Below are 17153 nucleotides of genomic sequence, written 5' to 3'. Positions count from 1 at the left end.
TTAAATAGATTCCGACACGATCGTACACAAACATTGCTTAATGCATACCTGGAAATAAAAAAAGAATATAAAACATTAATAAGAAATAAGAAATACAGCTATATTAAAAGATCACGTACAGAATTGATTAGATCATTAGGAGAAAAAAACTCAAAATCATTCTGGATTAAACTAAAACAAACAAAACAAAATTTTCCAAATAACATACGTATTAATACATGGCGCACTCACTTCGAATCCTTATTTCATAATAATGAAAATAGAGATAATCAAACTGTAGAAAGTCATTAATAATGAACCTGCTGTAAATGAAAACGAACTAAATAATGACATTACAGTAGATGAGGTAATTCATGCCATTAAATCCAAAAAACAGGTAAATCACCTGGAATTGATGGATTATTACCAGAACTTTTTATACACTCATCTCAAAATGTAATCAATCTAATAACAAAATTATATAATATAATTTATAATACAGGACAGTTTCCACAGCAATGGGCAACCAGCCTTATTGTCCCAATATTTATAAAAGGTGACAAAGAACAACCAGATAATTATAGACGAATATCACTTATTCCTGTTTTTGCTAAAAAATTTTTATTTTATTAATAAAAGATTACAATTTTGGGCAGAAGATAATAACATTCTACATCAGGAACAAGCCGGTTTTAGAAAGGGGTTCAGAACATCGGATAATGTATTTATTCTTAACACAATAATTAACAAATACCTAGGAAAAAAACGTGGGAAAGTATGCTGCTTTCATTGATTTTAAACGAGCCTTTGACTCCGTAGGACATCAATATCTTCACATAAAACTAAAAAATTAAGGAGTAAAAGGAAAAATGTTAAACGTTATTAATTCAATGTACAATAAGTTATCAGCACATGTTAAGGTCGACGGCAATATTAGTAATTCTTTCAAATGTTTAATAGGTATACAACAGGGTTCGCCACTCTCGTCCTTTTTAGTCGCGTGGAAACGACTCTATAGTTTACTATGTCGGTCGGTCGGTCGGTCGGTCTGTCGGTCTGTCGGTCTGTCGGTCTGTCGGTCTGTCGGTCCGGTATCACTATGCGTTTTATCGCTTTCTGACCTTATCTTGATATCAGTTTAATCTAGCTAAGTCAATTTTTCACAGTATATTCCTTATGGCCAGGAATCGATGTGGTTATGTTTTCACGGTGCGCAATAAAAAAATTACGCGGTCTACGCACGATTTAACGAAATCACGCTTGTAATCATATCTTCACAACCATGAATCACAATTCATAAATTTCAGGGCATAAATCATCATATGGCAATACAATTACGTGCGTAGCGCATGTAACGCATGCGTACGCACGCTTACAATTTTCAAAATTTATTTTCGATGAAATAAGAGTACGTGTCAGGCAATTTTAAGCGTTTACAAAATTGCCATGAGTGCGCAGATTTTTGCGCGCGCGCTGCGCGTTAAATGTTATTGCGCAATCGTTTTGCCCGATTTCTGTTTTCTTGACTTACTTTTCAATTCGAAATTACGTTATACGAGCACGTCAAAAGTGACAGGCTACGCACGTGTAAATTAAAAAAATATTTACTGTTTTTAAACATTTCAACATTTTAAAACATGTTCAGTAATTTCGGTCAGATGGTAGGTTGGTCGGTCGGTCGGTAAACACTAAGCACGCGACTGCAGCCATCTATATGGCCTTGTTATTTAATATTTTTATTAATGATTTGAGTGAAACATTAAATGAGGAAGGCGACGGGCATAGAATCCAAATAGGAAATCTAAAAATTAATCATTTACTCTATGCAGATGACCTTATATTATTCGGTGATACCGTTTATGGTCTACAATATTATTTAAACAAGTTATCTACTATTGTACCCCTTTCACACCAAAACACCCCGGGGTTTATGACCATTCAAAACGTCGAGAAACCCCGGAGATACCCCTTTCACACCAACCTAGCAACACCGGGGTTTACAAAATAACATTGTAAATGTCGCCCTCTATTTTGTTTGTTTACATAGCGACGATCATTAGAATCATTTTAATTAATAATATTATAAATTTAATAATTACTTTCAAAAGTCTTAGAAGTAATATAACGTTTTATTGATACTACTTATTATTTTTTTAAACCCGCTATATATTTTTTAAAAATATTTAAAGTATTTTGAAATAAAACTAAAGCAATGAGTGATCGTGTGAGGATGACCTTTTGACCCGAAACACTCCGGAGTTTGATGTTGGTACCTTTCACACCAAAACACCGGGGTGTCCCCGCAGTTCGCTCTCCGGAGAATGTTCAGCTGTTCAACCCCGCAGTTTTAAACTCCGGAGTTGCTTGATTTTACCTTTCACACCAAACAGCAGCGGGGCGTCAACTCCGGAGTGTCTCCGGAGTTTTGCTTTTGGTGTGAAAGGGATATTGTACAAGATGGGATGTAACTGTCAATGTTAACAAGAGTAATATTGTAGTGTTTAAGAATGGTGGTAGTCTTAACAAATTTGAACAATGGAATTACAATGGAAATACAGTTGACATTGACAAATCCTTTAAATATTTAGGAGTTGTTTTCAACTCAAATGGTAATTGGAATAGCTAAAGAATACAATTGTCAACAAGCTAATAAGGCTTTGTTCACATTGAAGGGATTGACCCATATGCGTTTTGGCAACCTCCAAGTTAATATATGGAACCATATTTGATATTAAGATTATGCCAATCCTACTTTATGGTAGCGAAATATGGGGTTTAAATGATATATCAGTATTAGAGAAAGTTCATCTAAGATTCTGTAAATACATTCTAGGAGTGGAGTTGTGGCTTGGTGGTTATGATGCTTGGCTACCACTCCAAGTCCCGTCACATGTCAGGATTTTTTCTAAGGACCAAATTACAATTCACTCCCAAAGACTTGTAATAAGACTTTGTTTATGTAGAGCATCTTGTGTATATGTTTGTCGTGTGAACCTCTGAGGGTCCCTAATGATCAGCAATAGCTGGATGGATAACCCTCATTAAATATGGTGTTTAAAAAAAAAATTCTGCACCAAGTGTTGCAGTGAGAGGAGAATGTGGAAGATTTACTATCCAAATTCAAATTATCATTAATATAATTCGTTACTGGCTAAGAGTAATCCAAATGGATAATGACAAATTTATTAAACAATGTTATGATTTTCAATATAGAAAAGCTCAAAGAAATGATCAATGTTGGGCCAATGACGTAAAACAAATACTATGCATAAATGGATTTGGTAACATATGGTACTCACAACAGGTTAATAATATATGTGACCTGCTCTGGCAAAGTGAAACATAAGTCGAAAATTTAAATTTTTCAGATTTGTATTCTATCTGGTAGGAAATGTTATATCCTTTAGAATGATACCAAACTTAATATTTAACATGAAGGGGATCCCGAGATATTGTACGTTAAGTCGAAGCATGTATAAAGAAATATACAAATAACAGTTTTGAGAAAATCATGATTGAATGTCAATGTTATTTTATAAAACAACACAAATTAATATTTGTTAATCTAATAGTGTATACTTTCTAAGTATCACACATTCATAAAATATGATACAATGAAATGTTTTTTGGTAGGATATTGATTACTGTGACAATGCATACAAAAAAATATTTCCACATTCTATGTTAAGTACATACTTGTGTTTCTTTTAAGCACTTGCTTAAAATGGTAAAAAAGGGGGTAAATTAATGTTTTTACACTAAAAAAACTGTATTATTCTTTAAGAATTAATTAAATGTATACAATAAATTAAGTTATATAACATTAAATACCATTTCTTGAACTACTGGATTTAAGTACGTTCTTAAAAGTTACTTAAATAATTTAAATTTTAGTTGTGTAGTGCCTGCTGATTAGATAACAAATACAACTTAAATAACATTATGCGATTGCTTTAATCAATTAAATAATGGATATGTTTTAAGCATATACTAATGTATTAAGTTTGTTTTAAGCATTTACTTAAAATTGTGTAATGTTCATGAAATTATGTTGGTGTAAGTGCATAATAATAGCCTACAATAACATGAATTAATACAATACTTATTATGTAAAAACAATAAATATGGTAGGCCTATGTGATATGTAGGCAAATAAAAGTGCCACTTAGGCCTAGCCTACCTATCCTAGCTAGGCCTATCTGCCCTGCAACCTACCAAGCTAGCCTACCTAGGCCTAGCTAGTCTAGTCTAGACCTGCTAGGCCTACCCTAGGGCCTAGCTAGGCTAGGACCAGTAGGCCTAGAAGGACCCAGCCTGGAGTCCAAAAGGCTACTTAGTAGGCCTAGAGGCTAGTCACTACACTGGCTGTAATAATTTAATATCATAGGTCCTTTGCTACTCTCATTATGTTTTTATTTTTTAGTCATTGTATTTGGCCTAGGCCTAGGCCCTAGACTAGATCCATCGATTATCTTAAATCTGAATTGTTTACACTCTCTTCTCCGCGTAAAAAGTAAACAGGTCAAAGGTCATTATAAGGATAAGCCAATTACAGTACTGTATTTCTACTACGCGCTAGCCATTACGTGGCGTATCCTTGACAACGGATTTCTGTTGTGTAAAAATCACATCAGAGAAGCTTTTTACCTCCTCTAATTCCCGCTGAAGAAGCCAAAAATATTGAAAACTACTTGAAATACCCACTGAATATGGCTTATGAATATTTAAATTTTCAGACTCTACCATGTTTCTAAAGGTAGCTATACAAATATTTTCATAAACTGCACAGTTTTCTAACAGTGTTTCATGCACTTTATTTCATTTTTTTGCAACAAAATGAAATCAAGACATAAAAGGTACTCATTAAAATCACTTATTTAGCCCTTTTATAAACTTAATTCACACAAAATAAAACTTGATCTTGATTCTTAAATAGTTGTAGATTCCAAAAAGGGGAAAACCCTATTTTCACCAAGATAGTGATTTTTAACGTACATAGTACTTCTATAGGTCAATACACTGAATAAAGATCAGCGAGTTATGTTTCACTATGCCAGAGCAGGTCACATATATACTTTTATTTCAAATATTAAACAAAGGCTTACAGACATTGAACGACAAAAATTCTATGAAGATACTAGGCTACACTCTAAGCTCCAATATTACAAACACATTAAATATAATTTTGGAATTGAAGAATATCTAACTAAAGTAACAAATTACAAACATAGACAAATTATTGCTAAGATAAGATTAGGAATTTTAGAATTATAAATTGAAAAAGGAAGATGGAATTGTATAAATAGAAATGAAAGATTATGTAAATTATGTGCTTTACAATCAATTGAAGATGAATATTATTTGACTTTAGTTTGTCCATTTTATGAAGATATTAGAACTAAATATATGTTTTCCTTTTATACAAACAACCCAACTAAATTAAAATATATTGATCTTATGTCTATCACAAATTCTGATCTTATTGTTAAACTTGGAAAATATTTATTTTTTTCATTTAAACGCATTCAAATGATATTTATTTAATATTGTATTACATTGTATATTATTTGGGCCAAAGGCCATATATAATAAATATTTCTTGTATCTCCAAGAAAGAAGTATTACTATCATCATTTGAATCATCCAGGCTCCATAACAAAATGATGGACATCCTGAGATAAACTTGTTTTTTTCTTATGTGATGCAATTGATTTTGTAAGTATGGTTTAATGAATGAATGATTAATATGTTTATTGATGGGGGACGTGCATACAGAAAATTCACACGATTCAATTGGAATACGTATACGACATGCAAATTAAATATTGTATCTGGACAAAAGATTTTGAAAATCACACTCACCGGAGCAGATTTAGAGTAAAACAAATTTGTAGTTTTGGAAAATGTTATCCCGCTCCTAAAGAATCTTACTCGGATAACAAACAATATTTGAAAATGCATATAAAATATTATTTGTTCCTGACTAACTTTCTCGTCCCAACTTTCATAAACTCTTCTTACATGGCTTCCCAACATACAAGTTTCAATTGGATTTTTTTTTTCCAATTGATCGATACTTTCTTGGGTTTTTTTGCCTCTTTCATTTTGTATATAACTGAATCATCTTTTTATACATTATGATTTACTGTATTGTATCTATAAAAAAAAAAAAAAAATTATTTATAAAATATCAGAAATTATAATGTTTTTTTTTACTCAAATATGAATGAAAGAAATAAATGTTTATTTGAATTGAATTGAATTATTGCACCGCCGTGGAGGTGAACCGATTGTTTATGGGATGTTTTTGTGCATACAAATGTCCACTCATTGTAGGACTACTCTCCAAAAAACTTTAAATTAGAATACTGTATTCAATACATCACGTTTTAAAAATCTTACACCTCACACATTTATTTAGTGAAATGTGAATGGAAAAATAAGAAACTTTAAATGTAAAACTCTGAATTCTGAAAGACGTCATCGCACTTATATACATAATCGTCATGGATGACGTTTACTGTCTCATAAACATCACACCATTTTCCAAATATGTCTCTGTGGAGGATAATCTGCCAATGTTGTCAATATTATTATAACTGTTTTTATTGTACATTAATGTTATTGTTAGCTTTGAAGTATTGCTGCGGGAGGTGGAGGTATGAAGAGACCATCACATTAAACAGGGACAATATGACATGCACCCAATACTGTTGATGTGTTAATTACTTCATGAGCCTACCAAGATACGTGAAGCCTAATATTGCCCAATTTATAAAATTAATAAAAAATTAAATGCGTCTAAAAAACAACATATCCTCATGTTTAACATGAGGCCAAATACTCAAAAGTCCTCTAGAAAAGGTTTGGGGGGCATTTTTTGTTAATAGCAGGCAACCATGTTGAATGTATCCATTGTGGGTTGACAAAAAATGATAGGGGTGGATGCCATTCTCAGTTTTAGGTTTTAAGGTAAGTTTATATTGTCAAAAGGTCAAACAAGGTCAAAATATGGGATTTTTACTTTATTCATGGAAAATCATCAACAAAGATCAACTAATGTTTTATATTATAGTAATTATAAGATAAGCATTTTATTCTACACATAAAAATATAGGAAATTAAATACAAAAGTGTCATTTTCTCAAAATTTTGTTTTAACATAATTCAGATAAAACATCTTTTAATTACAACAAATTTTTTTTAGACTTTCCCCAGTCTGTTGTTAATTTGTCTTTTTTTATGTTGTCCACCAGTCAGCGTTTCGATTTTAGTCGGGAAAATAGTTAAATTATTATAGGTATGAAACGCCATATGTGCCAAAATATTCATATTTTACTATAATATTATTACTATCTATATATAACGTAATATTGAGAAGTTTGTTAGGCCTATAGAATTATAGGCCTATGGTACAACAAGAAACAATTCATTCAGTGATAGGTTCTGCATGACATGGTACATACACAATATCTTTTCAACCTGACGGATGATGTGGAAGAGCTTACATTTAAAGAAAGAGAAAAACAGTAGAATTTTATAAGCCACTGAGAAAGCATCGCTCTAAACCTTTGCTGATTTCTATAAGGCAACCATTTCTAATAGTGCATATCAAAACAAAATTTACGAAAAAAAGCTGACAGAAAATCTGCTGACCAACCATTGGAGTTGGTCAATATCATAAAGTAGAGCCTGATCATAGTTCAATTTCAATTTCTTTAGTCAAATCTGACTTCATACATAATTTAATGGTGAATGGCGTTGACATACTCACAGATGTTCCAGAAGCTGGAACTTAAAAACATGATAATCATTCATTACTAGTTTAAGGATTCAGTAAACATGGCTGTCAGGCATTTTAGTTACCTAGATAATGAATACATAGAGAACAGTTCAAGAATAATACGAGTTGGTAACAGTGGGTAGATTTTCAAGATGCAAGGTAAACAAGGAGAAATGATCTGCTATATCAATCACGAAGAAGCTTATGTGCTTATACATGACAGTTGATGTGTAATAATGTGCACTTTTTAAGTCTTATAGCAAACATACTAAAGGACGATATCTGGTATACTGAACAAAAAAGTGGCCGAAAAAATATTACGGATAATCAAAACAGCTTTCGTACCTTTACAGGTGTCAAGACATCATCATTTGATGGTTATGGGAAGCAGTCATACTGGAAATCATTCGTAACGCATCCACTCCTTGTAAATGGAATTTGTAAATCAATATTATGGTCAAAATGAAATGAAAGAGCCAGATATATTTGTTGCCGTAAATATGCATGTGTGATTGTTGAATACCCAGCTGGCTAATATGCATGCAATTATATTATGTAATAGAAGAAATACCCACCCCAGTGCGGCTACCTCTCCCAATCCTACACCAGTAGTTTAAAACATTCCAAGTACAAATTCCGCTCATGTTGATATTCCATGGTCTCTTCCAACCCACAACCCCTCTGTGATTCTTTTAAAATTCTTAAAAATCTTAAATTCCGGTTATTTTTATATTCCATGACTCCCCATGAAATGTCAAGTTTAAAATCTCCCCAGGACAATTCTGGTAATTTTGACACATCACTACCCATCAGCCCCAGCAGGTTATCCTCATGAAAATTAGTTATTTATTTATATTTATTTAAATTATTAATACTGATAATAATTAACAGGTCTGTGTTCTATTTGACCTTATGACCTTGAAAATGACCTTTAAACTTAACCATCTTCTATAATACGTCAATAATTATCTAATAATTGTTACATTTGTTTCATATTGCTTGTACATTGTTGAACCAGCTAAAAAACATGAATTTACCATAATTTGACCTTATAACATTGAAAATGACCTTTAAACTTTTAAGTTGATATATTGAAAAACTTGATCATCATCGACATGATGTCAATTATTGTTAAATATGTTTTAATTTGCTTATAAGTTGTTGAAAACACCTTAAATCCCGATTTTACCATATTTGACCTTATAACCTTCAAAATGACCTTTAACTTGAAATTTGAGAGCGGCATCCACCCCTATTTTTTTTTTCATCCCATAAGGAACATATTCCACATGGTTGCCTGCTATTAACAGAAAATGTCCCCAATGATGAAAAAGCTCACATTGGCCTCCCTACTATATCCTCATGTTTAACTTTGTTTATGTAAATCATATCTTACTATCACCATTTTGATTGGTGCACACTGGGTTGTATGTAAAGTGATTGGATAATGGAATATGTAAAAGATAAAAATATAGTTCGTACCACATTAGGTAACTCATACAGTATCATCGAGTATTTTAAGACGAATTGTAGATTGTATTGGCACAATAACCGTTTCATTCGTCACTACATAATTCTAAAAACGTCGAAATGCTAACTTTAATTGTCTTACTTCTGTCATTTGTCATCAGTGATGATTCGATCAATACATATAATTATACTGTTATTCTCCAAGGGCATGCTCTTGAAGGTTGGAGTTACTATACGAGTTGAAGAATATACATAAACTAAATTGTTTGCTGGAATGTTCCAAGCAATCCGATTGCCTGTCTGTTAACTATAACCAGAAAGATAGTGTTTGTCAAATCAGTCAGAAAAAACTGGAAAAAGCATCAGTTGAAAACATAATTCAAACGCCTAAATTTTGTTACATTGAAAGGAGTAAGTATAAATTTTTGCAAACTTCTATATTAAATAAATTGATTCTTTATATGGAGGTTTATACCAATGTTGATTGGTAGTGATATTTTGTTACCGTTTGCTACAATAGACGATGGAAAAGGAAATGGAAATTGGTATACGTATAGGTATGCAAAAATTGGAAGAAAGCCCAAAATATTACAAGTCGAATGGCATAGTTGTACAATAATTTGTTTATTAAAGAATTTCCAGTTGAAATTTCTTCATAGAAGAGTTTAAAATACACAAAATAGATTAACCTACGTATCATTTTTGTAACAAAGAAATTGTCACCTTGTCACATTTATATTAAGATTGTGAACAAGTTCAATTTTCAACGATTTAATGTTAAGCAATGTTAATAGGTCTATATGTGTTGGAATCAGAAGAGGTCATAGTTTTGACGCATCAATTACACTCATTATTTTAACCTATTTAAAGTAAATGTGAAAAGAAATATAGAAATAGAAATATATATTGCTTTTGAAAATAATATGTATGCATATGACCTAAAAAGGACAAATTTAGGATCATGCATCCTCAACCCCCAAAGCACGTCTGGGAAGGTCTATGAGATGTGTGCTAGCGTGTATAAACCTGTTCAATAAACAATGTTTTCGTTTTGGCTGTTGAGTTAAAATGACTCCATTAACAGCCAAACAAAAACATTGTTTACATGGTCAAATCCTTGTTATATGGTAAATCATTTTAACGGATGGTTTGAACCCTCTTTCCTGGTGTGTGTGTGTGTATAGATGAAGAATTGTTTGATTAGCGACGGCTGTACGACGATGGTTCTGAAAAATTAGAGTTGTTTGTACAGGGAGTAACTCCCCTACCCCCGGAATAAGCACAGTACTAAAGTTTAGTTTTAGTTAATTTAATTAATTTAACTACAGAAGGAAAACTGTATCCTATTATAATACTTAAAACTATGTATTTATTACCCGATATCAGACTATATTTTACACATTTTACCTTTGTTTTGATGTTAGTATCTTTTAACATTTTCCTCATTAGACAGGGTTTCTAATTTCTTTGATGTTCGTGACACGGCAACTTGCCCTAAACACATGTGTGGACCCATTACTTCTGATCGAGCACATTGACTACATATAATAGTCGCCCGAAAATCATTCGAAACATATCAAAACTAAGATAAATATTGTAAATGTAAGACACATTTATTGCTAAGCACAGCATGATTATTAGTTTGGTAAATTGCTTATAGGCCTACATAGGCCTACGATATGAACAAGAACTGTAATGTTATTATAACCAAGTAAATTACATGTAATTCAGTTGCTAAATACAGTATATAATACAATAACTTACATATATGCTAACAACTGCAAATGCAAAATAACAACTGTAACGAACAAAAGACCCGCTCTGCTTACGCACGGCATTATATCACACACAATCACCTGTATGTTTAATTACAGAATGACAACGCAGCGCCCTCAATACACAACTTTTCCAATTCAATACATAAACGGACGAAGTTTCTTCTTTGTTTGATTTTTTTTATAGTATTTCTTTCTCCTTTTCTGTCCATTCTACTGTATATATTTAGTTTAATTCAAAATGTTATTTATTAATTTGTCAGTCATGTTTAAAGAAGTTAATTTACCAACTGAATGTAATGCTTTTCTTTTTTACGAGTGCTAACCTCACGCTTAAAGATGTAATTGTCCCCCAGAACGGTAAAAAAGTTTGTAATACTTGAATGGCTTTTCTGGAATTTTTACTTGTACCCAATATGGACATTTGGTAATGTACCTAGTTTCCTTAGCCGATCCCCCAAATGACTTAATATGGCATCAAACTTTACATCTAGATCTAAATAATAATGTGTACAATATGTCTTAAAATCTTTGAGCCATTCCTGCAATTAAACACTCCCTTAATGGTCCTTTTCCGATGATTCGTATCCTCCCTTAATGGTCCTCTTCCGATGATTCGTATCCTCCCTTGATGGTCCTCTTCCGATGATTCGTATCCTCCCTTGATGGTCCTCTTCCGATGATTCGTATCCTCCCTTGATGGTCCTCTTCCGATGATTCGTATCCTCCCTTGATGGTCCTCTTCCGATGATTCGTATCCTCCCTTAATGGTCCTCTTCCGATGATTCGTATCCTCCCTTGATGGTCCTCTTCCGATGATTCGAATCTGATCCCTTGATGGTCCTCTTCCGATGATTCGTATCCTCCCTTGATGGTCCTCTTCCGATGATTCGTATCCTCCCTTAATGGTCCTCTTCCGATGATTCGTATCCTCCCTTAATGGTCCTCTTCCGATGATTCATATCCTGCTTTAATGGTCCTCTTCCGATGATTCGTATCCTCCCTCAATGGTCCTCTTCCGTCTCGATGATTCGTATCCTGTCTTACTGGTCCTCTTCGGTCCCGATGATTCGTATCCTGTCTTACTGGTCCTCTTCGGTCCCGATGATTCGTATCCTCCCTTGATGGTCCTCTTCCGATGATTCGTATCCTGCCTTACTGGTCCTCTTCGGTCTCGATGATTCGTATCCTGCCTTACTGGTCCTCTTCGGTCCCGATGATTCGTATCCTGTCTTACTGGTCCTCTTCGGTCCCGATGATTCGTATCCTGCCTTACTGGTTCTCTTCGGTCTCGATGATTCGTATCCTCCCTTACTGGTTCTCTTCGGTCTCGATGATTCGTATCCTGCCTTACTGGTCCTCTTCCGATGATTCGTATCCTGCCTTACTGGTCCTCTTCCGATGATTCGTATCCTCCCTTAATGGTCCTCTTCCGATGATTCGTATCCCACCTTACTGGTCCTCTTCGGTCTCGATGATTCGTATCCTGCCTTACTGGTCCTCTTCCGATGATTCGTATCCTGCCTTACTGGTCCTCTTCGGTCCCGATGATTCGTATCCCGCCTTCTGATCCTCTTCGGTCCCGATGATTCGTATCCTGCCTTACTGGTCCTCTTCGGTCCCGATGATTCGTATCCCGCCTTACTGGTCCTCTTCGGTCCCGATGATTCGTATCCTGCCTTACTAGTCCTCTTCGGTCCCGATGATTCGTATCCTGCCTTACCGATCCTCTTCGATCCCGATATTTCGTATCCTGCCTTACTGGTCCTCCTCGGTCCCGATGATTCGTATCCTGCCTTACTGGTCCTCTTCGGTCCCGATGATTCGTATCCCGCCTTACTGGTCCTCATCGGTTCCGATGATTCGTATCCTGCCTTACTGATCCTCTTCGGTCCCGATGATTCGTATCCTGCCTTACTGGTTCTCTTCGGTCCCGATAATTCGTATCCTGCCTTACTGGTTCTCTTCGGTCCCGATGATTCGTATCCTGTCTTACTGATCCTCTTCGGTTTTGATGATTCGTATCCTGCCTTACCGATCCTCTTCGGTCTCGATGATTCGTATCCTGCCTTACTGGTCCTCTTCGGTCCCGATGATTCGTATCCTGTCTTACTGGTCCTCTTCGATCCCGATATTTCGTATCCTGTCTTACTGGTCTTCTTCGGTCCCAATGATTCGTATCCTGCCTTACTAATCCTTTTCTCTGAAAGTACAAAGTTTAAATACAAAATTGAGTAGGCCTAAATGTATTAATAAAATTACTAAAATATAGTTTGATGTGTTAAACACATCAAACTTTGTACATTTTAGAGTGTTTTATGAGGGGCTGTGGAGACATTTTACAATGTTATCCTTCTGCTGTGAGTGGTGAATATGTGATGCAGCCATGTGATGGAGGACCAGAGTTTGCTGTGTACTGTGACATTAGGGAAAGTGGCAATTGGACGGTAAGAAGTGTAGGCAATATTCTAAGATATCCTTAATTATTACTTCATTCCAAAAAACGAAAACGGTGCATCATCATTACTGTAAGTACTGCCAGGGTTCAGCGTGGACAGAAATCATTTATTATTGAAAATAATGTCATGATTTAGCAGAGAAACGTTGCCCAGCAGTGGGACGTTACAGGCTGAAAATTATGTTGAAGTGTTGCCAGAAAGGGCTAAATCCAGTTGTGTTAATGAGGTGGGTGATGGGGTAATCGGGCTAGTATCTTTACCAGGTATAAGACTGTGTGTTGAAATTGGAGTATTAACAGCCGAATTTCCCGAACGTAAAAACATGTTACAATATGATTATATCTATAATAATAATATATCACCCGAAGAAAGAGGAGGTTATAGAAAAGAACTAGAAATGATGGATCACTTACCACATCGTTAATATTGTGTTCAATCCAAGCTGAATATACTATAGGTTAACGTCCAAAATAATGTTTAAAAATAAATCAGCCAGGCCATCCAAAGTATTAAACAAATGTTATAAATTTATATAAAGCGTTCAAAAATAGTATTAAAATGTCAAAAGAAAGTGAAACAAAAGGTCGCAAAAAACAGTTAATGATCTTCTTCCTTGTCCTCGGCGTTGTCTCTTCTGTCTTCCGTTTTCTATTCCTGGGGCTGGTCCTGCAATTGTTTCATCCAATAATCTTCGTTTTTTCTTCTTTTGCTCTTCTTTGTCTGGGTTCATTCATCCATCAGCATCTGCAGCTCCACAAACTCTGCAAACTCCAAATCTGATCCATGTTTTATCTTCTTGTTTTTTCTTCTTTTTTCTTTTTGTTTTATTGGCTTCTGTGGGTTCAAATTGTGTGGGAACCAGTTGTAACGGTGGTATTTTAGTGTATCCGTTACTATATCATATAGTATCAGCGGCAGGATTTCACACAGTCACAGAAATGTACAAACAGTAAATATGGTTTTGTCCAGATATAGTTTTATTTCAATACTAAATATAATACAGTCTGTTCTGGCTATCTCAAATACATTTTCTCTCTATTTATAAATGTTTTATTCTATCAAGCTCTTCTTTTCCTTCTCTCTTCTCTTACCAGTATATTCATATTTAAGGAACGGTCCTAATTAATATGCATGTAACGGGAGGGGACTATTTAGTAAAGGGAACATTCCTTGATGATGAGAAAACAGTAATTGATTAAGGATGTGGGTTATAGGATAGTGACTAGGGATAGGAAGAAACCACTAGGAATGTTAATAGATGGAGTAGGGAGAAATAGTGTAAAAGGGTTGTTGACCTGATGGTCAGAGTGTTACACTATTACTTTTATCATTATTATCATTCAGGTGATACAGAGAAGACAAGATGGATCAGTTGATTTCTATCGTAATTGGGCAGAATACAAAGAGGGTTTTGGAAACGTGAACACAGAGTTCTGGCTTGGTAACGAAAAGATCCACCGTATAACATCTGATGGAGATTTTGAGCTATTAGTAGAAATGACTGATCACTTGGATGAAACGAAGATCGCAAACTACTCTCACGTTCGAGTTGGTACTGAAGAGTATAACTATAATTTGACAATCAGTGGATACACAGGAACGGCAGGTTAGTATATCTTTCTGTCAATTTTTACACTCTAAAATAGCACATTTCAATTAAACATAGAATTAACTTTTTTGTAGGCCTTTGTATCTAGCAGTAAAAATAGTCATGCACTACTAACATACTGTAGGGTTTCTGTTGCATTTGTCACATTTAGGTCTAAAGTATATATAATAAAAAGCAATTTTAGAATTACGACTGCTTAAACACAGTTATATCATAAGGACAGAACTTGATACATGTACTGTAACCAAGTAGCGGTGGTGCTGTTTTAATTAAATTTAGGGGAGGCGACTTTTGTCATTTTTATGGTACATGTAAATAAAATACTTTACTGTGTGCAAATCCATTTTTAAAAATTAATTGACCTTTAAAGTTCAATATATATATATATATATATATATATATATAAATCATATATATATATATATATATATATATATATATATATATATATATATATAATGTAGCAATCGGCCATTTGAGTTCTTCAGAACGTAGCAATCGGCCAACAAGATCTGGATGCCAATATTTATCGTGGTTATAATAAATATAAACAGAGTGAAAGAGCTTATCTAGTAAGAAAGTGAGAAAATGGGATTCAAAATCAGGTACAAAAGCCGACGAACGAAATCATTGCACGAGGTCTGATAACATGCACATATATCTCGTAACTGCAGTAGAATATTTTTATTACACAATTATAGATTTCTTTACCTAATCAAATAAAATCATACCTTCATGATGTTATAAACACATTTCAGGTGTTTTATTGATACTGATATTTTGAGGAGAAAAAAGTTGGGTTTGTAGGTAATATTGTTTTTATTATTATTATTTTTTATTTTAAAAACAAATAAATTCAATATTAATGAAGTAAACTGAAGATTTTGTTTGTTTAGGTGATTCTTTGGCATCAATTCACAATGATAAACAATTTACAACATACAACAGAGACAATGATAAGAGAAGTTATAACTGTGCTGAGCAATACAAAGGTGCTTGGTGGTACAATAACTGCTATCGTTCAAATCTGAATGGGCTTTACCTTAAACCAGGTACCGATAATGCGACAGGCATCATCTGGTATGATTTCCATACTAATCACTACAGTCTCAAGAAGACAGTGATGATGATTAAAAGAGTACCATAAGAGAGTTGTCATGATTCAGACCTGATGATGGCACAGGTAGTAATTATTATTAGATAATTTGACTTATGAATAATAGGAATAAGGATAGATTCCAATTTTGTTTCTTATAGCTATTATACATATGGCCTTATCATTAAATTATAATAAAGGCTAGTTACTTAATCCAAATGTTCTAAATCAAATATTGTCCCATCAAAACGACTGTGATGTATTTAATTGTATGGATTTACTATTATTTCAATTGTTATAATACTTTTAACAATGAACATGTTTTATTATTACCGTATCCTCTGTTATAATTTCATCCCGCTAAAAAAAAACCGGTAAGCATTTATTGTAAAAACTCATCTGAAGTGGCCAAAAGTCAATACTGGGACTATACCCGGGGATATGCCTGTTTGTAAAATCACACATAAAGTAGTGGTGGGATTATACAGGAGGATATCAAATAATACGTACAAGTTTATATCAACTGTGTTTACAATAATTTATCACATAAAAATGTTATGCTCATACATATATAAAATTAACATTATTATTATTAATCGTTTTATTTATCGTTTTTATTAATAAAATTAAATTGATATTTAATAAAAATAATAATAATATTTCCTATATTTTCATTAGTGATAATTAGTAGTTTTCAAATCCAATTATTTTTAATGTTTAAGTGATGTTTTTAATCTTTGTTTTGCAACAAGTTGAATGTTAACCAGAAAATGTAACCACTAACGTAACAACAGGACAAAATGTTAAGAAATCTTTTAAAAACTCAACATATTTTTTGTTTTGAAAGTTGGAAATCTAGGAACTGAGTTTATCAGCTCTCTTTAACTGGAAAAATAATTTTACATTTAACTAAATTAAACTTAACTAAAATCTTTGACTTTTTTGGCTAATATACTGACAACGTTTCTCTCTAAGAGAAAGC

General features: G+C 33.5%; 1 protein-coding gene across 1 annotated transcript; it reads left to right on the top strand.

The window, feature by feature from the left end:
- The first annotated feature begins 7821 nt into the window (after positions 1 to 7821).
- LOC140041309 (fibrinogen-like protein 1) lies at positions 7822 to 16222 on the top strand. Its single transcript, XM_072087629.1, has 4 exons — positions 7822 to 7891; positions 13318 to 13454; positions 14811 to 15072; positions 15972 to 16222. Exons 1-4 carry the CDS (start codon positions 7822 to 7824, stop codon positions 16220 to 16222), a joined length of 720 nt encoding a protein of 239 aa, XP_071943730.1.
- The last annotated feature ends 931 nt before the right edge of the window (positions 16223 to 17153 follow it).

This window comes from Antedon mediterranea, chromosome 1 (genome assembly GCF_964355755.1).
Source record: "Antedon mediterranea chromosome 1, ecAntMedi1.1, whole genome shotgun sequence".
NCBI lineage: Eukaryota > Metazoa > Echinodermata > Crinoidea > Comatulida > Antedonidae > Antedon > Antedon mediterranea.
Note: the sequence above shows the minus strand (reverse complement) of the source record. Positions and strands in the feature narration are given on the sequence as shown.

Coding starts and splice junctions, on each gene's coding strand:
- LOC140041309 (XM_072087629.1), top strand. CDS start 7,822: ATGGCTGTCAGGCATTTTAGTTACCTAGATAATGAATACATAGAGAAC. Junction 7,892..13,317: donor TTCAAGAATAATACGAGTTG/GTAACAGTGGGT, acceptor TGTACATTTTAG/AGTGTTTTATGAGGGGCTGT. Junction 15,073..15,971: donor TGGATACACAGGAACGGCAG/GTTAGTATATCT, acceptor TTGTTTGTTTAG/GTGATTCTTTGGCATCAATT.